A 25,153-nucleotide genomic window follows, 5' to 3' on the forward strand; every position below is an offset into this window, starting at 1 on the left:
ACTGAAAATGGCTGTTTATAATGCGTCACTGTAAGCTCTTCAGCCACAACGTTGCTGATAAGGTTCATGATGGTAGCATTTTTCTGTAGAAATTAACGTATTAAGCATACTCTAAGCTCCTCAGCTTAGGGTATCGAGCAGTTCCCAGAGCGCATCGAATATATTTAGCAGAATAAATGCGGGCGAATTTTGTAGTTTTTTTTGTAATAATTTTAGATAAGCAGAATGTCGCCCCTCTTCCGCACGATAAAACTTCCATCTGCTTTGAATTTCGCGTTTCCTTGGAACATAAATGCGTCGTTTTAAGGAATCTCGACGTCATCAATCAGCGCACGAAAGAACATTTTGTACTGCTACAGACAGAGTGATGTATCTTGTTACTATCGTTTCTTATGCTAATAGCAAAAGAGAGAATGAAAAGGTCTTATTGGAAACGTTTTCCCCCTTATAACTTGCCGAAAACTGCAATAAAATATGTAATAACCTTTTGCGAATCGCAGATCACGTATGTACCTTTGGTTTGTGTGAGAGCCAGTGCTATGGCTGCTTCCTCTGCCGCTTCGGCATGGGCTGTGTTCACGGTGACGCTCGTGAACTGGTTGCCTCGGTGGCTAGTAACTGCCGCCACGAAACTCTTCCTGTCTCGATAACGGGCTGCATTGGTGAAGACCACCTCCTTGTCGTTGGCGTAACGTTGGCTTTCCGGCTTCCCACGTGGTTTTGGGGGTGCACTCTGCGAGGCAGTGGGGTACGTATAGTTGCTCGCCGTATAGTTCTTGTAATTTCTACTTTGATGCCGTGTTGCGTGTGGTATGTGATGTCGAGCTTTTCGTGTCTGCCCGGGCGCGTCCTGGATAGGCGCACCCCTCCGTCTCTTCCACTGTCAGCCTCCGCTCGCTCTTGAAGACCGCACTGCTCAGCTCGAACCTGACAGCACAACACTGGGCCGTCCAGCGAGCCGTGGAAACCGCTTCGAGACAAAGTCTCGGAACCGTGTCCGCGGCGGGTGCCCAGACCCACTAAAGAGACGCCGGACTCGAATCACTCATTTGAAAATAAAATTTACTTTGTTCTTCTTCTCTTAAGTTGGCTTTTTCCCGTATGAATGCACAATGAGGCGAAGCCAATTGCGCCTGCCCGCCACCCGCAGAGCGCCACACGCACGCGAAATACTCGTACAGCTAGGGCGTCGCACTCGATGGCGACTTCTTCGTCGGCCGCGGCTCCCCCTCGAGTGGGTCGATGGGCGCGTCTCCCCTAGCGGGGACTTCGGGAACCGAGCGCGGTCCTAACCCACCACTGCTACGTTCTCTGATTCTTATTCGGCAGGCAGCGGCGCCGGTCGCGACTGCTCCTCGCGGCCCCGCGTTCACACGCGCGCGCGTGCCGAATATGCGGTTCCCCGGGATTGCTTGCGCCTCGCCGGCTGATTCCGGCCACGCTCACCTTCATTGACTTCGGCATACACGATCGCCGTCAACGGCGGCGGATGACGGCGACGACTACGGATAGGGTGTTGTGAGTGGCCACAACATTGCACTGTAGTCCGGATCATCCTCTGTCTCTCTCTCTGCTTACACGTTTATGTTGTTCAGAATTGGAGCCATGCGACTGGAATACTCTGGCATCGTGCACTCTGCTTCCGCCGTCACCGCTATTTTGATGTTCTTGTGCATTGTCGGTGAGTGTGAACGTGGAGAATACTTTGCACGACTGTTACTTCAAAAGAGTTCTGCGTGTCATTTTTACACTAATGCCGGTGTCAAGACAATATGTACAACTGGCGCGTAATGCCTAGGTGGCGCAAGAAATGTCTGGTCCGTACTTAAAAACCTGCATTGTTCAAAGCTATTGAAGGCACACTAACCCTTCGAAGACACGCTAACGCATCACGGGTTTTCTATTCAAACGTGCGCTATGCTCAATTTCTTGTGTACTTAAGAAAGGGGCAGCTGGACGTGAAGTCCTTGGTTCGATGCCCAGTCGTGTCAGCCACGTTTTGTTAGTAGAGCAGTGAAACATCCGTATGGTGTGAATGGTGAAATTCAGGTCCAGTAATTCGGTTGCGCAGGAGAAAATTACAGATGATCGTAATTCATCTATATGCATCCACGAAGGTTCATGGCTAAATTTCGATTTTGCAAATTACACAAGAACAAAGAATTAGTAATTCGGTAATAGAACATTATGATATCGCTTGTTTAACAGGTTGCACTAGTTATACCTGCAATGTAAAAAAAAAAACATATCACAGTTTCGCCGTAAGGACGAAGTAAGGAATGCGACAGCAACATGTTACAATATTACACGAAGAATGAGACTCGTAGCTGTAGTAGGAATATTATTTGAAGTAAACGTAAGCTGACGTACGTGTATAACAGCTGTGTCTTACCAGTACTCACGTACGGGGCAGAAACCTGGAGGCTTACGAAAAGAGTTCTACTTAAGTTGTGGACGACGCAACGAGCTATGGAAAGAAGAATGATGGGTGGAACGTTAAGGGATAAGAAAATAGGAGATTGGGTGAGGGAACAAACGCGAGTTAATGACATCTTAGTTGAAATCAAGAAAAAGAAATGGGGGGCATGGGCAGGACATGTAATGCGGAGGGAAGATAACGGATGGTCATTAAGGGTTACGGACTGGATTCCAAGGGAAGGGAAGCGCAGCAGGGGGCGGCAGAAAGTTAAATGGGCGGATGAGATTAAGAAGTGTGCAGGGACAACATGGCCACAATTAGTACATGACCGGGGTAGTTGAAGAAGTATGGGGGAGGCCTTTGCCCTGCACTGGTCGTAACCAGGCTGAGGATGATGATGATGATGATGATGATGATGATGATGATGACTAAGCAGGATCGAGTTGTGCTTAAGGGTTCTCTGAATGCTGTCATCTGACAATTTCATTTATATTTTATAATTAAAGCCAACGTCTTTGCTAGCGATTTTCCTAACACTTTTCTGTATCGGGTATATTTTAAACCTATTGCTCGGCTGAACCTGGAGGTCGCGCACAGCCGTGCCATTAAAGTTGCGCCATTTTCAAGTTTTAGCTGTTATTGTTTCCTGCTTTTAATAATGAATTCTGAGACGATTTAGGATAAGAGGCAGGCGCTGTCGGTGTTTTGTTTCATGACATCCGTTTGTGGGCTGCCAATTTGATACTTCTGAGGAGTGATGTCTTCAGGAATGTCAGACCTGGCATGAGAAACTTTAGTGATAGAATCGCGTGGCAATGTAAATCGCATATACCACATTCCGTATAGCACGGCATTGTATGTAGCATACATATACTAAATATACATGGAATCCCACAGTAATGCGGATGGTAGCGACGACGGCAAAAATTCGCTTTGAGTGACTATATAAGTGCGTAACGAAAATAATATTTTGTGAAATTTACATGTGCATGGTGAAATTCGCTAAAATAGCGTTCACGCTGTAGTCAGTTAACGCGCTCGGAAAAGTATTATTCTCGGAGTGGCTCGTGAGAAGTACAACATCTCAGAAACGCTTCAGCGTAAATGATTACAATTATGTTGAAAGCAAATAGGCACTCAGGTTTCTGTTACGAAGTAGAACGCGGTAGGCTCTTTCAGTGGAACTTTTACGGGTGGCTGAAGAACTTGATACCAAGAGGGTGCGTTAAGAGAAATCCAGAAGCCCCGGTGTTTTCTTTAAGTACACATAAAATTGAGCGTCGCGCACGTCTGAGTAGAAAAGCTGCGAAGGGTTAGCCTCAGTTGCATCAGTTCGTCTTCAATAAGCAATTATTATTACCTTGCGCTTAATATACCCTCGATCTGTTTCCAATAAACATTTCTGGGTTTACAACAGATTATTTGGTCCAGACGAGCTTCAGTGCTCATTGTTTAGAAAGATGCTCCAGCTATCATTTCCCTTTATTCTTCTATATGTTACTAACCATACTTCAAAGGTGTCACTTTCATTCAATTATGCGCACTAGATATCTTGAACAACAATCCTCAAAAAAAGAAAGAAGAGCTTTATGAAATGCTGTCTGGAATGCCCAAATTAAATGTAAACAGCTAGCACAAAACGTTACCCTAGTAGTTCACACGAAGTTAGAAAGAAAAACATCCTCTTTTCTAGCGCAGGACATCACATGCTGAATAATCATGGCAGGAATGAGCACTTTAATCCATTGTATAGTCTCTGAAAGGGCAAAGACAGTCATTTTGCGAGTGTTACAAAATTACAATCATAAAAATCTCTTGAAAGCCAACACTCCTAATGAGTGCTGTGAATTTCACGTTACCGTCTTTATTTTTCTATAAGATGTGTTTAAGTTTTAATGACCTGCTTTGGTGGCGTACAGGTTTTGGTGTTGCGCTACTAAACCGGAGCGAACGGGATCAAATTCCGGCCATGGCGGCCGCTTTTTGGCCCGGGGCTAAATGTTTATACGCTGGCGTGCCTTGCGTAGGGTGCACTTTAAGGAACCCAAGGCAGTCAAAATTATTCAGCAGTTCCCCACGGCGGAGTGCTTCATAATTTTGCAATGGTTTTGGCCCGTGTAAATCCACGTAACTGCATGACAAGTCTCAAAGCAAGACGAACCATTCATAATTATGAAACTCATATAATTACTTACTGTGGCATTCTGTAATATTGCCAGCTATGGCGCCCACTCTCGCTTAAAAAACGTTGGCTTCAAGTTTGAGATCCTAAGACAATTTACTCAGCATGAATGCGTTGTACGAGAACTGGTGCAATTTCGCACTCTCCCCTATCTTCAAAGTTCCGAGCTCTGTAAAAAGTTGCAGCAGTAAATTTACTGGGCCAGCAGTCAACGGTATATTAGTCTGAGACACTTTTTTTCTTGAATCTATTCTTTACTCGGCTTCTAAGGAATGGCGCAGGTCCACGTGATAGACAACGACGACATAAGCAAGAAAGCCGAAAAAAAAAGAGACGTGATTTTTCACGGCCTTATAGTAGACGGTAGAGAAACATAAATTACAGTGCTTTATCAAAAATTCTCGACGCTGGGTGGGGTGTCCCAAAGGAGCTATAAAAGTGCAGAGCCGAGGCGAGGGAACGGCAGTTATTTCTTTGCCTATTTTTGGGTTTGGATATATATATGTATGCTCAAAAACACGGCGGAGACCTAAGTCAACCACTTTAGCTCGAGATTTATTTCTAGCGCACAGTAAGTAGCCGTTGAAAGCTGGCGGAAATAATTGAACTCGGGCCCGCTTAGAACTACTTTCTTTTTTCCTGTCTGTTGATAGGAGCTATATAAACCACCCTTCAAGTTCTTAACTAACCATAGCGCCCTATATGAGATGAAGGCTTCCACCGATCTTTCTCGGTTATTCATGTTTGCGCAAGGAGCTTTGGCCTCCGTCCATTTAAATGCAGTGTTTTTTTTTACTGCATTTAATTTTGTTAGAGTCGTAAGTGTTGCGAAGCGGCCTATAGCGTCTTACATGCGTGCTGCTGACTTCTCAGCTCTACATCTTCCATGGAGCTGCTTGCTGTGTTAGGAGCACCCTGTATAGGCAAAAATACCTTTACGCGAGAGTTGTTTGTAACAGCAAATTGCTCTCAGTGTTGATAATACACATAACATTAAAGGTTGCAGCCAGACGATGGTAAAGAGCACGTCTGAAATTCTGAAATTTAGCTTGTGTGCACAAGTGAGTTTTGTTAAACGTAACTGGTTATTTCTATCGCACAGATAAAAATTATCCCTTATAGCGCATGTTCATGAAGGGCCCTCTTCGTGAAATCTGAATGGTGGCTTAGCACAGAAAGTATCGGCGGAAATTCGGACAATAAGACATTCGTCTGTCACGTAAAAACCTACGGGAATTTCGACTCGTTCAAGCAAATCACTCAACTATTTCGAAAAAAGAGGTCTCATCAAAAGAAAATGAAAACATAGGCTGTTTTAGAAATAGAAAGTCCCACGGCACCGCTTATGTGCTTTTGTAATCATTTCCCACTCTTTCGCGCACCTTTGTACACGCGGCGCTTTACGTCAACGTACCCTTGGGTGCTCAAAAACTGTACCTCCCTAATATTTAAAAATTTATAAAACGAAAGAAATGTTGGACACCCACCCAAAGCACCAACACAAAATAGACACCAAGAATGAAAGGTTTCCTTGTTGCTCAAATTTTTTGGTACAGTCGAGGGAATGTTTGTCGCTTTTATACTGCGGTAAAAATTGTTTCAGTTCTGTATCAGTTCCATCTTGCAGGTAAATATATCACGCGTTTTACACAAAATGTGCTTCTTGAGGCACATTTCAGGTATGTGTTTTAATTTGTTTGTAACATGTTCAGTTACAGGCAAATTTTTAAACATAGAATCAGATAATTCGCCGAGAAATCTTATAACCGACTTTGTGAATGAACCGTGATATGAAATCGTTATTGGAATCATGAAGATGAAAAACAGAGCGCCCAGACTACATCCCCCCCCCCCAAAAAAAAATGGACACTGCTTAAACAGCAATAGCTTCTCTTTGAGAATGCCGCCTCCGGCGCAGATTGAAAAGGCCTGAATGCCGAAAAGAGCTCGTTAAGCTCCTTCACATTCTGGAATCGCATTAGCTGGAGCAGCGACCCGAAATTGAATTCTGGGGAGATCGTTTGTTTCTCCGTCTCCGGCACGGTGTTCGTTCCGGCGGAAGCAAACGCGGCCATATATGCAATGCTTTTCTCTAATATTATGCAGTGTGCAGCAGTAAAGCTTATTAAGGTAACGTTGATACGTCCTTGCTTTATGGGTTGCCTCAAAAGGTGTAACTTCATGCTAATAGTAATTTTTTTTCCTGGAAAGTGCATTACATTTTATTTCGTTTAATGTCTTCAATACCTTACATGAAATGAAAGAAAATTTATAGAAGAGAGGTTCAGACGCTCCACGATAAAACCGATTCGCTTTTTCGGGGAGGCGGTTAGGAAAGAGGTCATGTCCTGTTTAGTACCGGCAAATATATTTGAGCCGCTCGATACAGGCGTGATATCTTCAATAATGTAATGTCTGCACGCTCTGACTTATCGACGAGCGGATCAGGAGCGCTCGGCCTTGAGAAAACTTTCTGCGACACTTTCACCGCATGGTCGAGATTGCGCTGAAAAATACATTTTATGAGATACGCTCTAGCACAGAGCTCCTGGTTAACTTTGACGACGTGAGGCTCCTTCACAAGCAAACGAAACATGGCACACGAGTTTCTTTTTCTTTGTTGTTCTTGTTGTTGTTGTTTTATTGTGACAGCAATTACTTAGGCAGGTGCTTGAGCTGTATTTACGCCGTGCGCGTTGAGATGTATTTCGGCCGTGGACGTGCACACACGCGCGGAGGCTGAGAAGGTCTCGAAATACATTAGTATACTCGCAGTTTCGCAACAAAAAAAAAAACGGCCAAGTAGGAGCACCATAACGCTCCACTTCAACATAACTTCAGCTAAGCGAACATCTAGCGTTCTGCCTTCTGCTGAGTTATGTCCGCACACGCTAACGTTTCTGCTGAGGCTAGGCGTGCATACAGCAACATGAATGGTGTGTACGCTGATCTGAGCGGACCGGACAGTATGTGTCAAGCTATAATTATCTCTCATTTCACGTCGGCGCTAACAAACGCCGACGGTTTCCCGTTTAGCGCGAAATCATGGCGCGACGCCTGTAACGCTGCAGTCAGCGTTCCTTATCAAGCCAGCGTTGTGGGGCGCCTGGTATCTGCCACGGCACTGTTCCTGCAGCGCTGAAGTGACTCTCTTAGGTGGGACCTCGCGATATCACGTCGCTTTCGTATATTGTTACAACACCGTCTAAGGAGCTCGAGCGCGAGGCTGATTTCAATGTGTCGTATGCATTACTGCTAATCCTAGCACAGCTTCAGCAGTGCCATCTTAATAGCTACTTTCCTATGCCTTGTAGAACGTAAGCGTGCTTAACCATTAACAAATCCGTTGCAGTTGTGAAATGTATGATACCTTACAGCTTTCTGATATAGATCGCTGGTAACGTAATAAGTATAGCAGTTGGGTGACTGACCATCAACTAACAATGACATGAACATACGCCAGAAGCTTTTTGCTCACACAAATGTGAATGAACCTCATTTTTATTTATCTGAATGGCGCAGCGAACTCGCTTATCAAAAATGTTTGAAAAAAATAAACGGTTTCCCAAGTATCCGGTGTCAAACGAGAACCTTCGACTTGAAAGGTAAGAAACTTACAACATTTGTCTGTTTGACGAAGGCTGCCGTTCCGTTGAACTAAAGTAAAATAAAAGACAGCTGATTTTTTCTTAATGCAGAGAAGACATGTTATTCGGGACTTCTAACAGCTTGCAGAAACAGTGAAGACAAACCGCTCAAGTTGCACAGGAAACGACGCAAGCCCTGTAGCGAATAGGACAACTCTAGCAGGTTCTTTCACGTTGAAGTCGCACAACTTAAGTACAGAAAAGCTACACCGACCATAGAAATGCCCTTCCTATCCGAGAGAAACAAAGTTAGCATGAGATAATAAGGTGGTGAAACTACGTAGAATTTCCTGCTGCCAACAAATTGAGTATGAAGGGAGGAAAAGCTCATAAAGTGCAGCGTTCAGTATAGAAAAAAAAATGGCTGGCTTTAGTCGGCTGATAAAACGAAAAAGAATCCCCTACGATCATTTCTTCTTACACGTCAAATGTCTTCTTCAAATACATTAGCGTTTTCATTATTGGTCTTTTGATTTCAAATAGGGTACATCGATAGACAGCAGTTATGGCAAGCTCCGAAGAACAACCGCGTGTACCGTTTGCGGTGAAGTTCATTTGTTGCCTTGTAACGTGCGCTCCAGCACCCGTTACGCTTGGGTGATAATGTGCTGATAAATATAAATATCCCTTCTCTGCTTCAGCGAGATTAATGACAGCAAAGGACCTAACGACCCTATACGAGCTGGAAAGCGTTGATAGTTTTTTTTCTTTACTGCAAGCATTTTGACAAGACATGTGTTCACTTTGTTTGCTGTATAGTTGACACGTAGTCGTTTCGACGTGAATAACATGGCAGCTTTCATGAGAAGTAAACAGAAATGGATATACCACAAAGAGAACATGTGAGAATAACACGTTTTATTTTCTTTTCCCCGAGCTTCGTAGTCTATCCGCACCGTAACACCTCTTATTTTATTCACTGTTTGCCATCACCTGAAAACTGACTTTACTCGTAGTTCAATGAAAGGTGTCTTGTAACTAAACCACGTGGCTAACAGGTACAACAAATGGGATTTCTTTTGTAAGAGTTGGCGTGGATAGGGTAGCATGACATCATGTAACGTAAAAATTTTCCAAAGTTTTTTATCTCAGTCTCCTGAAATCAAATTTACTCAGCCGTTGACGCAAGAATCTGGCAGTGACCCGCATTGTTTTTTAACCGCCCAGTCACATGACCCTCTAGTTAATAGCAGGTCAGTTTGGTTTGCTTTCAAAGCGAATAGCATTGCCTACCTTGACCAGTTGTTCTTTACTAATTGTCTGAAAAGAGAAAAGGAGCACCCAGAAGTGGAGAGGATTTTGGTTCGGCTGAGCTAGCCCAGTGAAAGTATATAACTGGATGAGAAAAATGGTGCTGGTGTCTGCGACTGGACCGCATCGCCTTACTTAGCTTGCGGTGGCGCGACGAAAACTGCGGCACCGTGCAAGCCAGAATGTTAAAATGCCGCTGAAATGGATCCTTGGCGAAGAAGGGGGAGCGGAGCGATGTTGTATACGTGCCTAAATGGCTCAAAAATGTTATACTTCTCCGCAAAAAAAAAGAAATAACTACGTGCAAATAAATCTGTTCTCCATTGCAGCTCCGACTAGCCAGTGTCAGAGCGATCGATGAGCACGCATCTTCTATTCTTTTTGAATGGGGGAAGGTCAAGCTATACTAAAAAAAAAAAAGAAAATCTGTTTTGTTCAGCTTAATAATGTGTTTTAATGCATAGACGTCAATATCACATGGGCAGTTCTCGCGGTTTTGCGATTTCGCATAAGAGTCATGCGCTTTGGTTTCTCCGCCGTAATTACTTCGGTGACCACTCACGAGATCAACGAGATCAGCCAATTAAAGCGGCTACTTTGTTAACGGCTGATGCAAACAAAGGGGTGCTCGTCGGTTCCAGAAGTTCAGTGGCTGATGCAATCAACCCGGTTTCTCCGCAGCAGCACTGCAGACACCACTGTTCCGAACGGCTCCTTCGAACTATTAGGACCCCAATGATCCTTTGTGAGCGAGTGACTTTCTCTACCCACTTGCACGGAATGCGCCGGTGGCGCTGTCAGTTTCGCCACACGCCGTCGTTTTCGCCTCATCGCTCGTATCCATGGGGCGACCAAGAGGGATTAGAACGCCAATTTCTAGGGAATAGTACGGCGTGGCAGGCTCGAATATCTAGCTGGCGGAACAAGTAAGTGGTGCAGTTTCAGAGCTAGCGGTAACTGTCTTATCGGAGGGATTCACAAGATAAAGCGAATAATTTGTAAGCTCATTATCGTCATGAGAACTTAGTGGACGGATGCTAATTTGGCTTAGCTCCAATTGTGTTCCTTAATGAGTAGTTACGCAAATCGTCATTCTGTCGTTGCCATGATTCTGTTCTTTTTCTTTCCTTTCTTTAATTTTTCGTTCCATTCTAGGTCCGCAAACTCCTTTCATTCCCGCCAGACCTGCGCGAATCGTCTTCGCTCGACCACCGCCGAGCTGGTGCTTCGTTCGCTCCTCAGGGTTTGCCGTTTTTCGCTTCTCGTCCAGCCTAAAGTAGCCTTCATCACCTATTATACAGCTTTCCTATACCGTTATCGCTTTCTGGCTTTTTTTTCTTTCCAATTTAGGGCTCTTGTGCGACGTGGCCAAAATACCGTGGGTTCACTTCGAGAGTCGAGGCTTGCCCCACCCCTGCCATCTTCGAGTTTGCTTCGATTGCAGTGTGCGTTCTCCGTCGATTTCCAATACAGAAGGGGCGTCGTTGAACTTACCGCCGCGCGTCACTGGCTTCCCCCCTTCTGCCATTTCTTTCTTGTTTTTCCCCCGCTTTCCCAACCTGTCCCTCCCGCGTGCTTCTGATTTGCTTCTTTTAAAAAATTCACTCATGGTTCGGGCGATCGAAGTCTCAAAGTGCAACGCCCAACTGCCCTCGTGAGGCTGGTGCGGGGAGGACTTGACGTCGGTGTTTGGGCTCGTCGATAACCATGAGCGAGGGGGGGGGAGCGGAACGGAAACAGTTGGAGCAAAATAAGGTGGCTCAAGAGCTCCACGGTTCCTAATTTTACTCTCATTCCATTTTTTCCCCTGTCTTTGTACGAAGGCTGCAGGAGCTTTGACGTAGCTGTAGGTAGTTGTAACGAAATACACCATAGGTTTTTGTATACGGCTGCATCCTTACTTTTTCTTTCACATTGTGAACGAAGTAAACGAAGAATTCACCACCCGCAGGAGAAAGTGGAGACAGCGTCCTCGAACCATTTCAGAAGAGATACCTAATTGTCTAACCTCCTCTTCCTTTTCTGAACCCTTACTGTAATGAGTCCAAAGCAGATATCAAGCCAATACTTATTTAGAGCACATAAATTACTATTCGCGCGTATTCCTTAGTTGAATATTAGGACTCACTGACAACGAATTTTTACAGCTTCGCTTTTCGCCAAATCACAAGAACCCGAATTTAGAAGCAGGTCATAGCCGTTCCGTTGTAAGGTATCTTGCTTGGTACGTACTCTTAACGGCTATGCAATGCTACCATGTGTAAAGAAAGAATTAGCGCTGTTGTCTCTAAAAACTGTGAGGGAACTGTGACAGCATCAAAGCAGTGTCAGTCTTTCTAGGCTGCAGTCGGTGCACGAGTGTCTAGTCTCCAAGTTGAACAAGATGTCGCACATGAGTCGTAGTGATCGGAACGAGCTCCTTAAGTTTTCTCCAGAATTAGTGTTTTATATAATGTATTGCTCAAATCAGTGTGCACGACCGAAACCGTTTGATGCTATTTTATATTAGGAAGAAATAATCGGCAGTTGTCCTGGAGCATCAGTGCGGTCCACGTGGCGCACGTCAATGCAGAAAACACGCAGAGCACACTCCATCCGAGTTTCGACAGATATGTAATTCATGAAGTCCGAATAAGCGCTTCACGCCTCAATAAAATAAGACCGCTTTCGTGCCCCGTCGACTGAGAGTTTCCGGAGCTGAAGAATAAAATTCGTAATGTATTCTAACCTTGTCAAGTTGACGGTATATTTTGCGGTACACCTAATGAAAGAAAGAAAAAAAGAAGGGAAAGTACGAGCTACGAGTCCCTTCACAGCACATTCTGCGACGCCTTGACGCGTTTACCGATCTTCCATGGCGTCCAAAGCCAATACGTTCGGCAGCGCGCTATTTACTGGAAACGACACGATTCTCTTCTATCGGGCTCCAGCAACCGTATTTGATGAGTTGATTTCGCAATCGCCATGTTTATAGACGGATATGAAACGTTATATTTACCAATTTGTTGTGTTCAACGTTTGCTTCTTGAGGAGGTTTCAATGCACAAAAGTCTACACATGCCCCGTAGTGCACTTACTGTTGCGATTAGACTCAGTAGCGCCTTCGTCGTGAAGATTTCACATGTAAGTGAGCTCTGGGTAGTTCCCAACATTTATATGGAGCTATTTTCAGTGGTATGCATTAGGATACTTATATAATCGTTGATGATATTGTCACGTACGAGTTTGTGCCGCTGTGGACAAAAGGACGTTGTGCGGTGAAGAGAAGGTTGAAGTGTCTCGACGATTAGTACATAGTGTTATCCTGGCTAGCGAGCTGCAACCTTGTAACTGTATATATTTTAAATACATATATTTTCTCCACATAACAATATTGAATATGAGTAGCTGTTGCTGCAATGACAAATGTTGGCACGTTCTTTGTGTAATTCTAATTTCGCGTAAAGGCTTAGAGAAAATTTGATTATCCCCCGTTTTAAGTAGAGTGTCGAACACGATTCCACTGTTTAGCGTCACTGCTTGCGATTGTGTTTGCTTCCATTGAATCTGGCGTTCACCAACATGCAATGTTTACGACAAAAGTCACAGCTTTATTGTAGTACAAGTTTTAGGTTTATACATTGTACCGCTTACAATCTATGCAGGCACATTCAGCCTGACATAATTTACGACGTCTCCACAGAGATATCTTCAGGTCAATGGTGTATGAGTTTTGTCGAGGACAGAGTGGTGGCGACAACTGCAAGCTGCTTCAACGCAGAATGCTGAGCCATTAAAACACGATACTCGGACAACTTGGTGGCCGGTACTTTTTTGCAACACCGGCGGGCGCTGGTGACACTGAGGTGACGCATTTTTGTCACATGAAAGTGAAAATGTTTTGATGCATCGTAACTGCACTCGAACTCCTCAGCGATCAGCGAGCGATCAGCGGTGACGCAAAAAGCGCCATCCGGCATGCTGTCTATGTATGGTGTTTCAATTAGTGTGGACTGTACATACTTGTACATGGCCTGCCACTTCAGCTATTCTGGTTAAACAAAAGGTATTCAGAGATATGAAAATTGACCAGGGCAACGGGGATACGAAGACGTGTTGCAACTGCTCTTACCACGTTAACCATCCTCACCTCTTGAAAACTACTCCGCGCACACTTGCAAACAAAAGATCTGTTAGGAGATATTTGCTTCAATTAAAAATTTCTTTTGTTGCAGGAATGGAAACACAGATACTCCTACCTCTCATTTCAATATCTTTGGCAACTGCCGAACATCTTTTCTTCTAGGCTTTCAGAGGTTCACCTTTATTGGCCCTCATAGGCCAAAGTTCTCCCATTAAACCGTACGCTGTTTTATTTCTATATTTCTGGAATTTTTTTATCATGACGATGCTTTCTCCATTCGTCTACATTCTGCCGCTTCCGCGGGAATGCGCAAATATTCAGCTCATTCTATCTTCGACCTGACCACACGGCAAAATGTCAGCAGAAGGCCGCCCACTATTCGGATTACCGCTGCATTATTGCGCGGGCCACAAGCGGGTGTGAGGAATAGAATCACAGCGGAGTAGATCACTGAAGTTATTTTAGCGAAAAGAAGAGATAACTGTGTATTCCGCTAAGTTACATTACAGAGCTTAATACGCTTGCTGACAATATCATTTCAAGCTATATAAATTAAGCTCGAAAACCATATTGTTGGTGTCCATCTAAATTATCTTGGCTAATGTTTTCATTCCGATTGGCCTCCTCTGTTTTTTTTTCCTTTACCGAAGAGCCTTTGTTCTTGTCTGCCTTATGCGTTCACTGAAAATGTTGTCCAGGTCTGCCCATCGAGTAATTTGTTAGTTATTTTATTTTACTTTATTATATTTATTTCTCGGGCTTAAACCGTGTTGTATTTTTTATTAAAGCCACATAAACATTGTTCCGGCCCCGACCTCTGTCAATTTTATAGAAACAGGAAAGTCACGACCAGTTTTCACTTTCTCCGCAGGCGGGCGCTCTTGTTTCATCGGATTTCGAATGTCCGTCTATATTTTTCAATTTACAAAGCTCCATAGTGTTCTCCAATCGGTATTCTATTTTTACTCATTGCGTTCTTTGGAGTTCCAAAATCCTTATACAAACACTGCGAACAAAGCCTCTACGTAATTCTATTTATTCCTGAACTGCAGGCCTGTTTTCTCATTTTCTTCACTGCGATACACAACCGGCTTTTCTGGTTTCTAAAAAGGAGCCACTTTGCCACTCTTGATTTCCTGCAGCGTTAGGGACAGTATATATATATATATATATATATATATATATATATATATATATATATATATATATATATATATATATATATATATATATATATATATGCATAGCCATCCCATTCTGCAGAGGTGAATGGCCAGCGAAGCTGTAGCACATCTCACATGGTTAGACAAGGGCACATATACTTAGTTTCGTCATTTTGTGATGGTAGTGATGATAGCTTTGTGCTCCCTGTGATATGCACTCATTAGTTGAGCTACAACCTAAGACGGACTCTTGAAGAAAGTTAAATATATACACGACCATTATTGAGTAGCTGAGGGACTCTTATCCTTGTGGAACTTCAAGCCAATATCTTCTAGCACAAACTGCGTAAACAATTTCTTGTCTGGTCCCGAAATGTCCACATTGAAGTCTGCAACGATGATCACTGTGGTAGTGTCATCATGGCTAACCTATGAAAAATGCGTCGTCATGAACCTCTCGGTTTCACACTGGGGCGTGCCTAGAGATATATACACAATGGATTTCACAATCCGCCTCTTTCATTTTCCTGTGCTGCCCTCAGCCGCACGCATTTGAAAACGTTTTGGAAGGGTCCCGGAGCTTTCGCCGGTTGATTTGTGTATCTGGGCCCACGTTGAGTGCGCGTCGGTTGTGTGCTTCATGGATCGCGAATCATTATTAATGGCTTCTTCGGGACAGCATGTCGTTCCTGAAGCCGTGTACCAATCAATGACTACTCGGTGAGCAGGCCTGAGTGGGCCGTTCTGCAAACAGTGCGGCCGATAAAGGCACGCTGAGTTCCGTTCGGCGGCACGGCTGCCTTAGAATTTGTCACTAATTTGTGCACTTGGACATCACTTTTTGTATTCTTTTTACGCATTATTTAGATGTTTCGCATATTCAAAAAGTCTTCGAGCGCAGCCTTCTGCGTCGGATTTATTAAAGTGGTGCACTTGTTTACATCGACATCTACAGCCCGAGGTCGTTCGACGTTATCGTCAAATATTGTAGAAAAGGTCCATCGCTGATATGAAATAGTGTCAAAATGTAGCAAAACATGCATATCTGCGCATATGTGCCATGTTGTTACACCCTGAGACGAGTCAATATAGCGGCCGAACCACTTAAACAACGGCAACTGTGATCCAGATACATACATCACGGGCTGTCAATTAACTCATTGTCGCTTTTCTTTAACTCCATCATACTTACAGTTTTAGCGTGCCATAGAACATTATTAGAGAAAACTTTTGTCGCATAAGCTTACCAGCTCATTTGTAGGTCATGTTATTCTCTCACGAAAACGCGCGCATGCCATCGCTCACACGGCGTTGGTATAAATGAGCGAGGCGGTTGTTTATGCTGCTGTATGCCGAATACGGCGTCTCTTGTTTGCCGCTTAACGCAGAGGCAAACAGTGCATCTCTGAAATTGAGAAATGTGTCGGCAAAGCAACACGTACAGGCACACTCATATACGTAGCGAATGCGGCCGACAGCCTACACGTATGGCGACGTACAGATGTTGGCACAGCGCTGTGTCGCCATTACCGCTTATTGTGTACGCGTCGTACGAAGTGTAGCTGATTTCAAATCGCTAAGGCCAGAACTGAGCTATAAAGGCAGTTTAGTTTGATCTATCTGCTTACATTTCAGGTCACGTCCGCCAGTAGCGAGTGCATGAACTCGACGGCGCCAGGTTAGCCTTCGCTGAACAGGATCGACATTGGCTCAAACTTCGTGGGCACGGCTTGAGAGGGTTAAAGCTTGTGCATTTCAACTTGGTAGGCGTGCTTGACTTATTTTGAGCACGGTTAATTATAAGTACAAGCGAAGACGCTGTCGCTATTCTGTTGTTGGTTCGACGACCGACCGCGCGGGGTTCGGCCGTACGATGGTCGGCACGCTGATTCTACCGGTGCTGTCGACACGAAAGCCTGTCGCAGTACAACTCGCGCTGGTCGGTTGCATAGTTGTCAACCTGGTATGATAAAAAGGTTTGAGTGACGCACAATAGTCGGTCAATCATAAGAGTGAGCGTCTTATCGGTCTCGCATCAACCCAGTGGTACCGGGTCTTACGAGTACGTGCAGTCAGGAACGCGCTGCCACCACCAGCAAGTGAGGACCGACGCTGCAAAAAGACTTCGTCAGCAACGCGATGTACTGAAGTGTCGCCCAAGTGTAACGCACAGGTTTTTCGTTAAATCAGAGAGCCATTCATCAAATGAGGCAACTACCTGGCTCACGGTGCAGTCCGGACAACTCGGACGATGGCCTGGCCGCTTTCTCTTTTAAAGTGGAGTTGCGGTCTGACGCTATGCACGTTTTCGGCACCGCACCGACGTCGAGCTACCAGTAGAGTTTCAATGCGGCACACAGCATGAGTGTTTGGAGCAGCACGTGTCCGAGCGCTTTTTTTTTATCTGGGGACTTCCCGGCGCGCAGCCACGCGCGCGACCCTTCCAAAACGTTTCGCGAATAATCCACTAGGGCAGGGCGCATGCGCCGTCGCGTCATGAAAGAGGCGGATTCCGTCTTTCGTTCGCACGGCACGCACATCTCCACAGTCGGTGGCACGTTCATCTTGCGAGTCAATTGTGTATGGTTGTACAAACATTTTGTACATTGCGTATATGGCAGTGCCTCGTGCTCGTGAATCCATGTGCTGTTCCCGAACGATTCTACTACACCCATTGACTTGAAAGAATGGACATTTATTTATTTATTGCATTATTTATTATTTATTATTATGGCTATTAATATTACTATTATTAGGGGCAGAGTGCTTGAAGCCAGTTTCACCTTTGCCGCGGGTAGGCCCGGTATTGCAATATCTCCGGGATCGGCCCACGCTCACGTATGTTATTGTTGACGCACAAACCCAAAAAATACATGGAAATTTGAATGTACTTATATCATGCATTAATATTTATTATTATTGTTGTTATTAGGGACTGAGTTCTCGAAGCCTGCTTCACGTCCTCCGCGGGTCGGCCCGGTATTGCCCTACCTCCAGGATCAGCTCACATTTTTGCTCACGGATACGAAAAATGCGTCGATAGTCAGAGGTATATAGCTTCGCTCTGAAATGGTAGTGTCTCTCCATCGTCACATGGGATGGATGTGACAACTTAGCAGCACCGCTTTTCAATACCAGAGCCAAGACAGCGGGTCAAACGTGACAGCTTATCAGTTTCGGGGAGAACAGGAAGCGAAGAACCGCGTTTCCTGTGGGCAGCCGCGAGACTCAAAACAAAAGAGAACAAATTATTCGTCTACCTCATTTTGTTCATTTTCCGCCTGCCGAATGACATAAAAATATCACCAATGATGCGACGATAATCCATGCCCACAAATTTCAAGCTCTTGTTAGCATGCCGAGAAATAATTCAACAGCGAGGTCAATAGGAATGCCCAGGCACCCGAGCAACAACGTATTTGCGCCTGGAAGGGAAGCAATATTATCCTAAGTGTCATTCGGACAACTGAGAAAACGAGCGAGAATAAAGCTATAGGCACTTTTACATACAACGTATACAATTTCGGGAGAAACAGCGGAATAATTTTAAAAGTAAGAAGAGAGAAGGGGTGGAGAAAAGAAAGATGAAAGGCAGCGATGTTAACCCGGAATGCGTCTGGTTAACTTCCATACATTGGCGGAGGGGAAAGGGCGAATAAAAAGATGAAATTTTCATCTTTCCACAGAGTCACTTTCTGAAATGCGAAACAAAATCACACTATTTCGGTTGCGTGCAACGTCACTTGAAGAAAAATCATTGCAATAAATACTCTACATTCTCAGATAGCACAACGTTTTTTTCTGGCCAGAAAGAGGGAACTTGAAACCGTTTTTTTAATCAGGAACTAACAGGGCGACGACCATAGGCATGTAACCTTTTTTTTAAAATAGTAGAGTTGAAAATGTCTTCAAAGGGAATGATTTTGTGCTCCAGTGGCCGCTTTGTTGCAATAAGTATCCTTATGACAAATAAGAGAAATGTACTGCACCAAACAACTTCAAGTGTCGTCCACATTACGAAACAATGACGCGATAGCTGGCGCAGTAATATACGCCATAGCTGTTGCACTATTTCGCCGGATATCGGTTGCAGTAAACAGACATTCGCAGGTGCGTGCGAGCAATCTCCTTTTGCGAAGAAGAAAATATCACTGATGGCGGGGTTATAGCATTCGACGGTGTCGAGAAGTTGAAACAAGTATGCTTCTTCTTCCTTTTTATCTTTCTTTCAGATTCTGTCGCTGCTTTGTCTCAACCTGTTAACCTCGGCGTTGCTTTACAGCTGAGCTACAGACGCGAGTGACTATGAGTGGCAGCAGCCAATCAAACCAGCTATCGGCTTAAGCGTGCTCCCTAGGTGCTATATTCGTTACTGCGTTGCAATCGGTTGAGTGGCTAAGTGTTTAGTGTTGCCTTCCATTGGCTTGAACATCATGCTCCAACAAGGATGACTAGTCACATTGTGGGATGTTTTGTATCTGTCTGCTTCTCCATGCAAGGGAAGATACTCTATAATTTGTTTATGTGTTTCTTTCCCGCAATGGTAATTTCTGCCCTGTAATGCACTGTAATGCTCTGTAAAGGCAAGAAAATCATCATTTAGAGGTAAACATCCGACGGTCGCTCTGTGAGAACTGAGTTGGAATACACTCAAGGCACTACCTAGCAGTTCTACGAAAACCCACAAGGTGGAAAGAAGTAATTAATTAAGGGAAATTGAGACATCCACCAAATCGTAGCAATTCCCGGACCAGGTCGAATTTTTCTTCAACTGCAATGCTTTTCTTACAACGAACCTGTATGGGTTTCCTTCGTAGCAATTGCTACGATTGGGTGGATGTTTCATTATCTCTTAATTAAACACTCAGTGTACCTTGGAATTTTTTTGTATTTCCTGATAACATTTTCGCAAATAACTTTTCTATTTTTGTAATCAACATCGACATACCTCAAAACAATAGGGCATAGACAACCTATAGCCACTATCACTAACACTATGACTAACGAACTATCACTAACGAACTAACGAGTGAGGAAAGCTTAGCAGGCATCTCTGACGAATTATCAGGCATTGCCTGAGATATTATTCTCCATATTGAGGTTAGAAGAACTGGAGAGGCTTACACAGAGTCTATTATCCATAACATTCTGTCATACGGAAGTCTTCCAAATAAGAGAGAATACGGGGTAGGATCTCAACTCCATGAGGGAATAGCGGGCAACATTGATTAACTATACAGCATTACGGAATCAGGGTGTAGACCAGCCGTACGTAAAAATACTGAAAGATATCCACAGCGGCTCCACAGCAACCGTAGCTCCAATACTATTCAGAGCGTGTTTACAGGAGGTATTCAGAAACCTGGATTGGGAAGAATTGGGGATAAGAGTTAATGGAGAATTCCTTAGTAACTTGCGATTCGCTGATGATATGTGCCTTGCTTAGTAACTCAGGGGACAAATCGCAATGCATTCTTCACGGACCTGGAGAGACAAAGCAGAAGGGTGGGTCTGAAAACTAATCTGCAGAAAGCTAAAGCGATGTTTAAGAGTCTCGGAAGAGAACAGCAATTTACGACAGGTAGCCAGGCACTGGAACTGCTAAGGGAATGCATCTACTTAGAGCAGGTGGTTACCGCGGATAGGGATAATGAGACTGAAATAATCAGAAGGATAAGAATGGGCTGGGGTGCGTTTGGCAGGCATTCTCAGATCATGAACAGCAGGCTGCCATTATTCCTCAAGAGAAAAGTGTATAACAGCTGTGTCTTAGCAGTGCTCACGTGCGGGACAGAAACCTGCAGGCTTACGAGAAGGGTTCTACTTAAATTAAGGACGACGCAACGAGCTATGGAAAGAAGAATGATAGGTGTAACGTTACGGGATAAGAAAAGAGCAGATTGGGTGAAGGAATAAACGCGAGTTTATCTTAGTTGAAATGCAGAAAAAGAAATGGGCATGTGCAGGACATGTAATGAGGAGGGAAGATAACCAATGGTCATTAAGGGTTACAAACTGGATTCCAAGGGAAGGGAAGCGTAGCAGGGGACGGCAGAAAGTTAGGTGGGCGGATGAGATTAAGACGTTTGTAGAAACAACATGACCACAATTAGTACGTGAAAGGGTAGTTCGAGAAGTATGGGAGAGGCCTTCGTCCTGCAGTCAGCGTAACCAGGCTGATTATACTGCTGCTGCTGCTGATGATGATGACAGCATTGTTAGAGGGCAGAAGTTATCCTAATAAAGCTGAATGTTAGGTATAGAATAAATGTAGTAGAAGCCTATGCTATAATCTCCAGTCATGATGGAGAAATTGAATAGTTTTTGAAGATGTTGAATTAGCAATAAAACAGGTGTAAACTCAGTACACTCTAGTCATGAGCGAGTTCAATACAAAGTGGGAAAAAGAACAGGCCGGGGAAAAACCAATTGGCTGCTACGGCACGGACTCTAGGAAAATTAGAGGAGAGGTGTTGGTCGAATTTGTGGCAAGGAATATACTTAGAATAATGAATACTTTCTTCACGAAAACCATGTAACAGGAAGTCTAATTGGAGAAGCCCTAATTGAGAAACAAGAAGTGAATTTTATTCTATACTCTCTGCCGATCTAAGCATACTGGATAATGTAGAAATTTTACGTAGGGTTCCGGACAGTGACCACGGGTTTTTCTGTCAACTTGAAACGAGTAACATTTGCCAAGAATAAACTGGCCAACCTGGATGCAGTAACGATGAAAATAGACGAATTTAGTCTGGTGGTGGCATACAAATTTGCAGATTTGGAACAGGAAGGTGAAGATAACGTTGACTTACTGAATGAAACTATAGCTAGGCTGATTTCAGAAGCATCAAATTAAGTGTTAAGTAAGGCACCAAGAGAAACCGTAGGTAAGCTGTCTAAAATAACAAGAGACGTAATAGACAAACGATAAATGGTGACAATGTTTAACACAAGAGATCAGATAGAATTCGCTGAACTGTCAAAACTGGACAACAAAAAGAAAGTAAGGGATATTTGAAATCATAACGTGAGAAAGATTGAGGAAGCAGTAAAAAATGATAACAGTATGAAATCAGTAAGAAGAAAATTTCACATAGGAAAAGACAAGATGCTCGTACTGAAAGATAAAACAGCATAATGTCATCAGCAACTTTATTCGAAGTAGTTATGTACAGGAAGCAAAGGCTTCCTCTCAAACTAGTGATGGAGTTAGAAGGGCCTTGCAAGACATGACCCGGGCGAACGCAGCAGGAGAATATCGAATAACTGCTGATTTAGTAAGAGATGAAGGAGATATGTTTGAAAAACTTTCGGCCCTTTATACGCAATGCCTCAGGACTTCAAGTGTTGCATAGAGCAGGAAGAATACCAACGTTATATTGATCCATAAGAAGGAAACTTTAGAGAATTGAATTATAGGCCCTTTAGCTGGATTTCAGTATTCTACAAGATATTCACGAAGATAATTTTCGATAAAATCAGGGCGATAATTGAGTTCTATCAACCAAGTGAACAGGCTGTCTTTAGAAAGCGATATTCTACAATGGATCACATCCGTGTCATCACTGAAGTAACTGAGAATTCTGCATAGTACAATCAACTTCCCTATGTGGGTTTGAAAGGTTATGAAAAGGCATTTGAATAAGTAGAGATACCAGCAGTCACAAATGCATTGCGGAATCAAGCAGTACAGTAGGAATACGTGAATATCTTCTGAAACATCTAAAAGCATTCCACAGCTACCATGGTTCGCCACAAGTAGAAAATTGCCTATCAAGAAACGGGTCACAAGGCAAGGAGAAAGGCAAGGAGACAATCTCTGCAATCCTATTCACTGCATGCCTAGAAAAAGTATTCAAACTAATAGGCTGGGAAGGCTCAGGAGTGAGGATCAACGGCGTATATCTCAGCAACCTTTCGTTTGTAGATCACATTGTCCCACTTAGAAGCAGTGGGACAAATCACAACAACTTATTGAGGACTCTTGCCAAGAAAGAGCATGAGTGGGATTGAAAATTATTGTGTAGAAGACAAAGGTAATTTTCATTAGCCTGGCAAGAGAACGTGAATTCATTATCACCAGTCAGCCTCTACAGACTGTGCAGGATCTATGTTTACATAGATGAATTATTTCCAGGAGACTCTGATCAAGATAACGAAATTTAAATAATAAATATGCCTTGAGTACATACGGCAGGTATCAATCAAATCCTGAATTGGAGCTTACCACATTCGTTGAAAAAAAAGTACACAATAACTTGGAGGTTAACAAAGCAGCTCTACTACAAGTTAAGCACCTCTCAAAGAGCGATGGAACAAAAATGTAAGGCGTAACATTAATACACAGGCCGATAGCATTGTGAATCAGAGAGCAAAGGAGAATAGCCAATATTCCAGTTGATATTAGGGGGAAAATATGGAGCTCGGCAGACTGTGTAATGCGTAGGGCAGACAGCTGGTGTACCATAAGAGTTACAGAATGGGTGCCAAGGGAAGAGAAGCGCAGTCGAGGACGGCCGAAAAATAGATGGGGTGATGAAATCAAGAAATTTTCCACCACTAGTTGGAATCAGCTAGCACAAGACAATGGTAATTGGAGATCGCAGGGAGAAACTTTGATACCACTGTGAACATAAAAATAGGCTGTTGGTGATGATGAATGAAAATTAAAGCATGACAGGCTTGGGGGGTCTTGACGTTGGTACAACGTCGCAAATTTGCGGCGTGTTACGATGAAAGTACTGATGACAGTGGGCCGATCTCGGAGGGAGTGAATTCCTACACGGCTCCTCAGTGCGCGAGCTGTTGCAAGCTGATACGACGAGGAAGTGGCACGAGGAGCATGCGCCTATCGTTTCAAAGAACTGGGCGGCTTCGGTACCAGGAAATAACGCATGCTATCGTGGCCTAATGGCTGACTGGCTACCTATAGGCTGGAGGCCGAGGTACACGCGAAAGAACTTTAACATGACAAGACTGAAGTGGCTTACTGCTTATGCCTTGTTTTCTCTTTCTACTGTAACAATCGTATGTCTCTGATGTTTGTCAGATGTTAAGAAACAAGTAACAAAAGAAGAGTTTATGGCCTAACGGTTAGAGCATCTGACTGCTGTGCTCAACGGCAGAGGTCCAATTCCACTATCGGTGCCACATTATTTTCTTTTTATTAAAACTTGAGGTGCACGTTAAAGAACCCCAGGCCGTCCAAAATTTCGGAATCACCCACTACGGCGTGCCTCATAATCAGAACGTAGTTTCAAAGATTTCACGGCCACGATACCTGCGCAGAACTTTTGCGTCTTAAACTAACGGGGCGCACCCACAATTTGCGCAGTGAATAGCCAGATTGCCGCCATTTCTTACACTGTAGGCATGCTCCCGGAAAATTAAGCACATTAAAATTTCCGAGCTTGGCGGCGGCAGTAATCCTAGAGCAGATAATTCGTTTACTATAGTTCTGCCGACTGCTACACAGTGCGACGCACGGTAGAAACATGAATACGCAATCTGTACGAGAGCGGCGTTCATTCATTGATTTTCGCTTATGCACTCGCAAGATCCTCTTCCTTCTTTTCCTTTGTTTTTTTTCTTTTTTGCTGATCCCTAAGTTTCCGTTCATTAGGCATTCGGTAGCAATCGAGTGGGCAGCGCTTCCAGCTCGCATGCGTGTACGTGCTCATGCTCTACGTTTCTGCCAATTATAAATCGAACTAATCGAAGGTTTTGCGCTGCGAGAGCGATTTGAAAAATGTAATCAATAAATCTTTTTCACTCTCCTAGTGTTAACATCGTCTTTCTTTTCCTTTTTGTCTTCTTACATTTTTTAAAAAAAGCTGTGCGAGCTGTTTTTCAAATTAGCTGTCTTGAGGCTTTTTAGGAAATTTGTTGTTTTTTTTCTGCTCCGGCTGATAAGCTTTGCTTGGGTTATTTTTCGTACGACTTTTCCATTGATCTGTCTAGCTCCACTCAGTACATATAGCAAGAAAACGTGGTGTCGTGGGCTTCGTAATCATTGGAGTGGCTTCTCCCTTCTCGAAGTTAAGTACCATAGCTAAATTGTTGCCCACTTGTGGTGATTACTTTGGGCGCCGAAATGAGCAATCTTAATTAACTCTGATGTATGTCAGTATCGAGTACACCTAATTGATCTGTGCGCGAAAAGGGAAGCATATGTCGCCTTTTTTATTTTACTGATGTGTATGTCACTGTTTCAACCGTGTTTGCTCGTGGACAGCTCTGAGTATGGGGTCACTCATGCTTGGACGTGTCCTGGGTGCTTCACTTTGCTTGCCTGTACTTATTCCACATAAATGCGAGCGCGGCTGAGTCTTTCTGTTTTGCTTTCATATTCAAAAACCGTTGACT

At 43.9% G+C, this 25,153-nt stretch overlaps 1 protein-coding gene across 1 annotated transcript in view; it reads left to right on the forward strand.

Annotated features, from left to right (window-relative positions):
- The first annotated feature begins 1,335 nt into the window (after positions 1–1,335).
- Positions 1,336–25,153, forward strand: part of LOC142581924 (uncharacterized) — a 33,800-nt gene continuing 9,982 nt past the window's right edge. Inside the window, exon 1 of the mRNA XM_075691365.1 lies at positions 1,336–1,681. Coding sequence (XP_075547480.1) covers positions 1,585–1,681 — 97 coding nt within the window. The 5' untranslated portion in view covers positions 1,336–1,584. The remainder of the gene's footprint in view (positions 1,682–25,153) is intronic.

Source organism: Dermacentor variabilis, chromosome 5 (genome assembly GCF_050947875.1).
Source record: "Dermacentor variabilis isolate Ectoservices chromosome 5, ASM5094787v1, whole genome shotgun sequence".
In the NCBI taxonomy this organism is placed as follows: Eukaryota; Metazoa; Arthropoda; class Arachnida; order Ixodida; family Ixodidae; genus Dermacentor; species Dermacentor variabilis.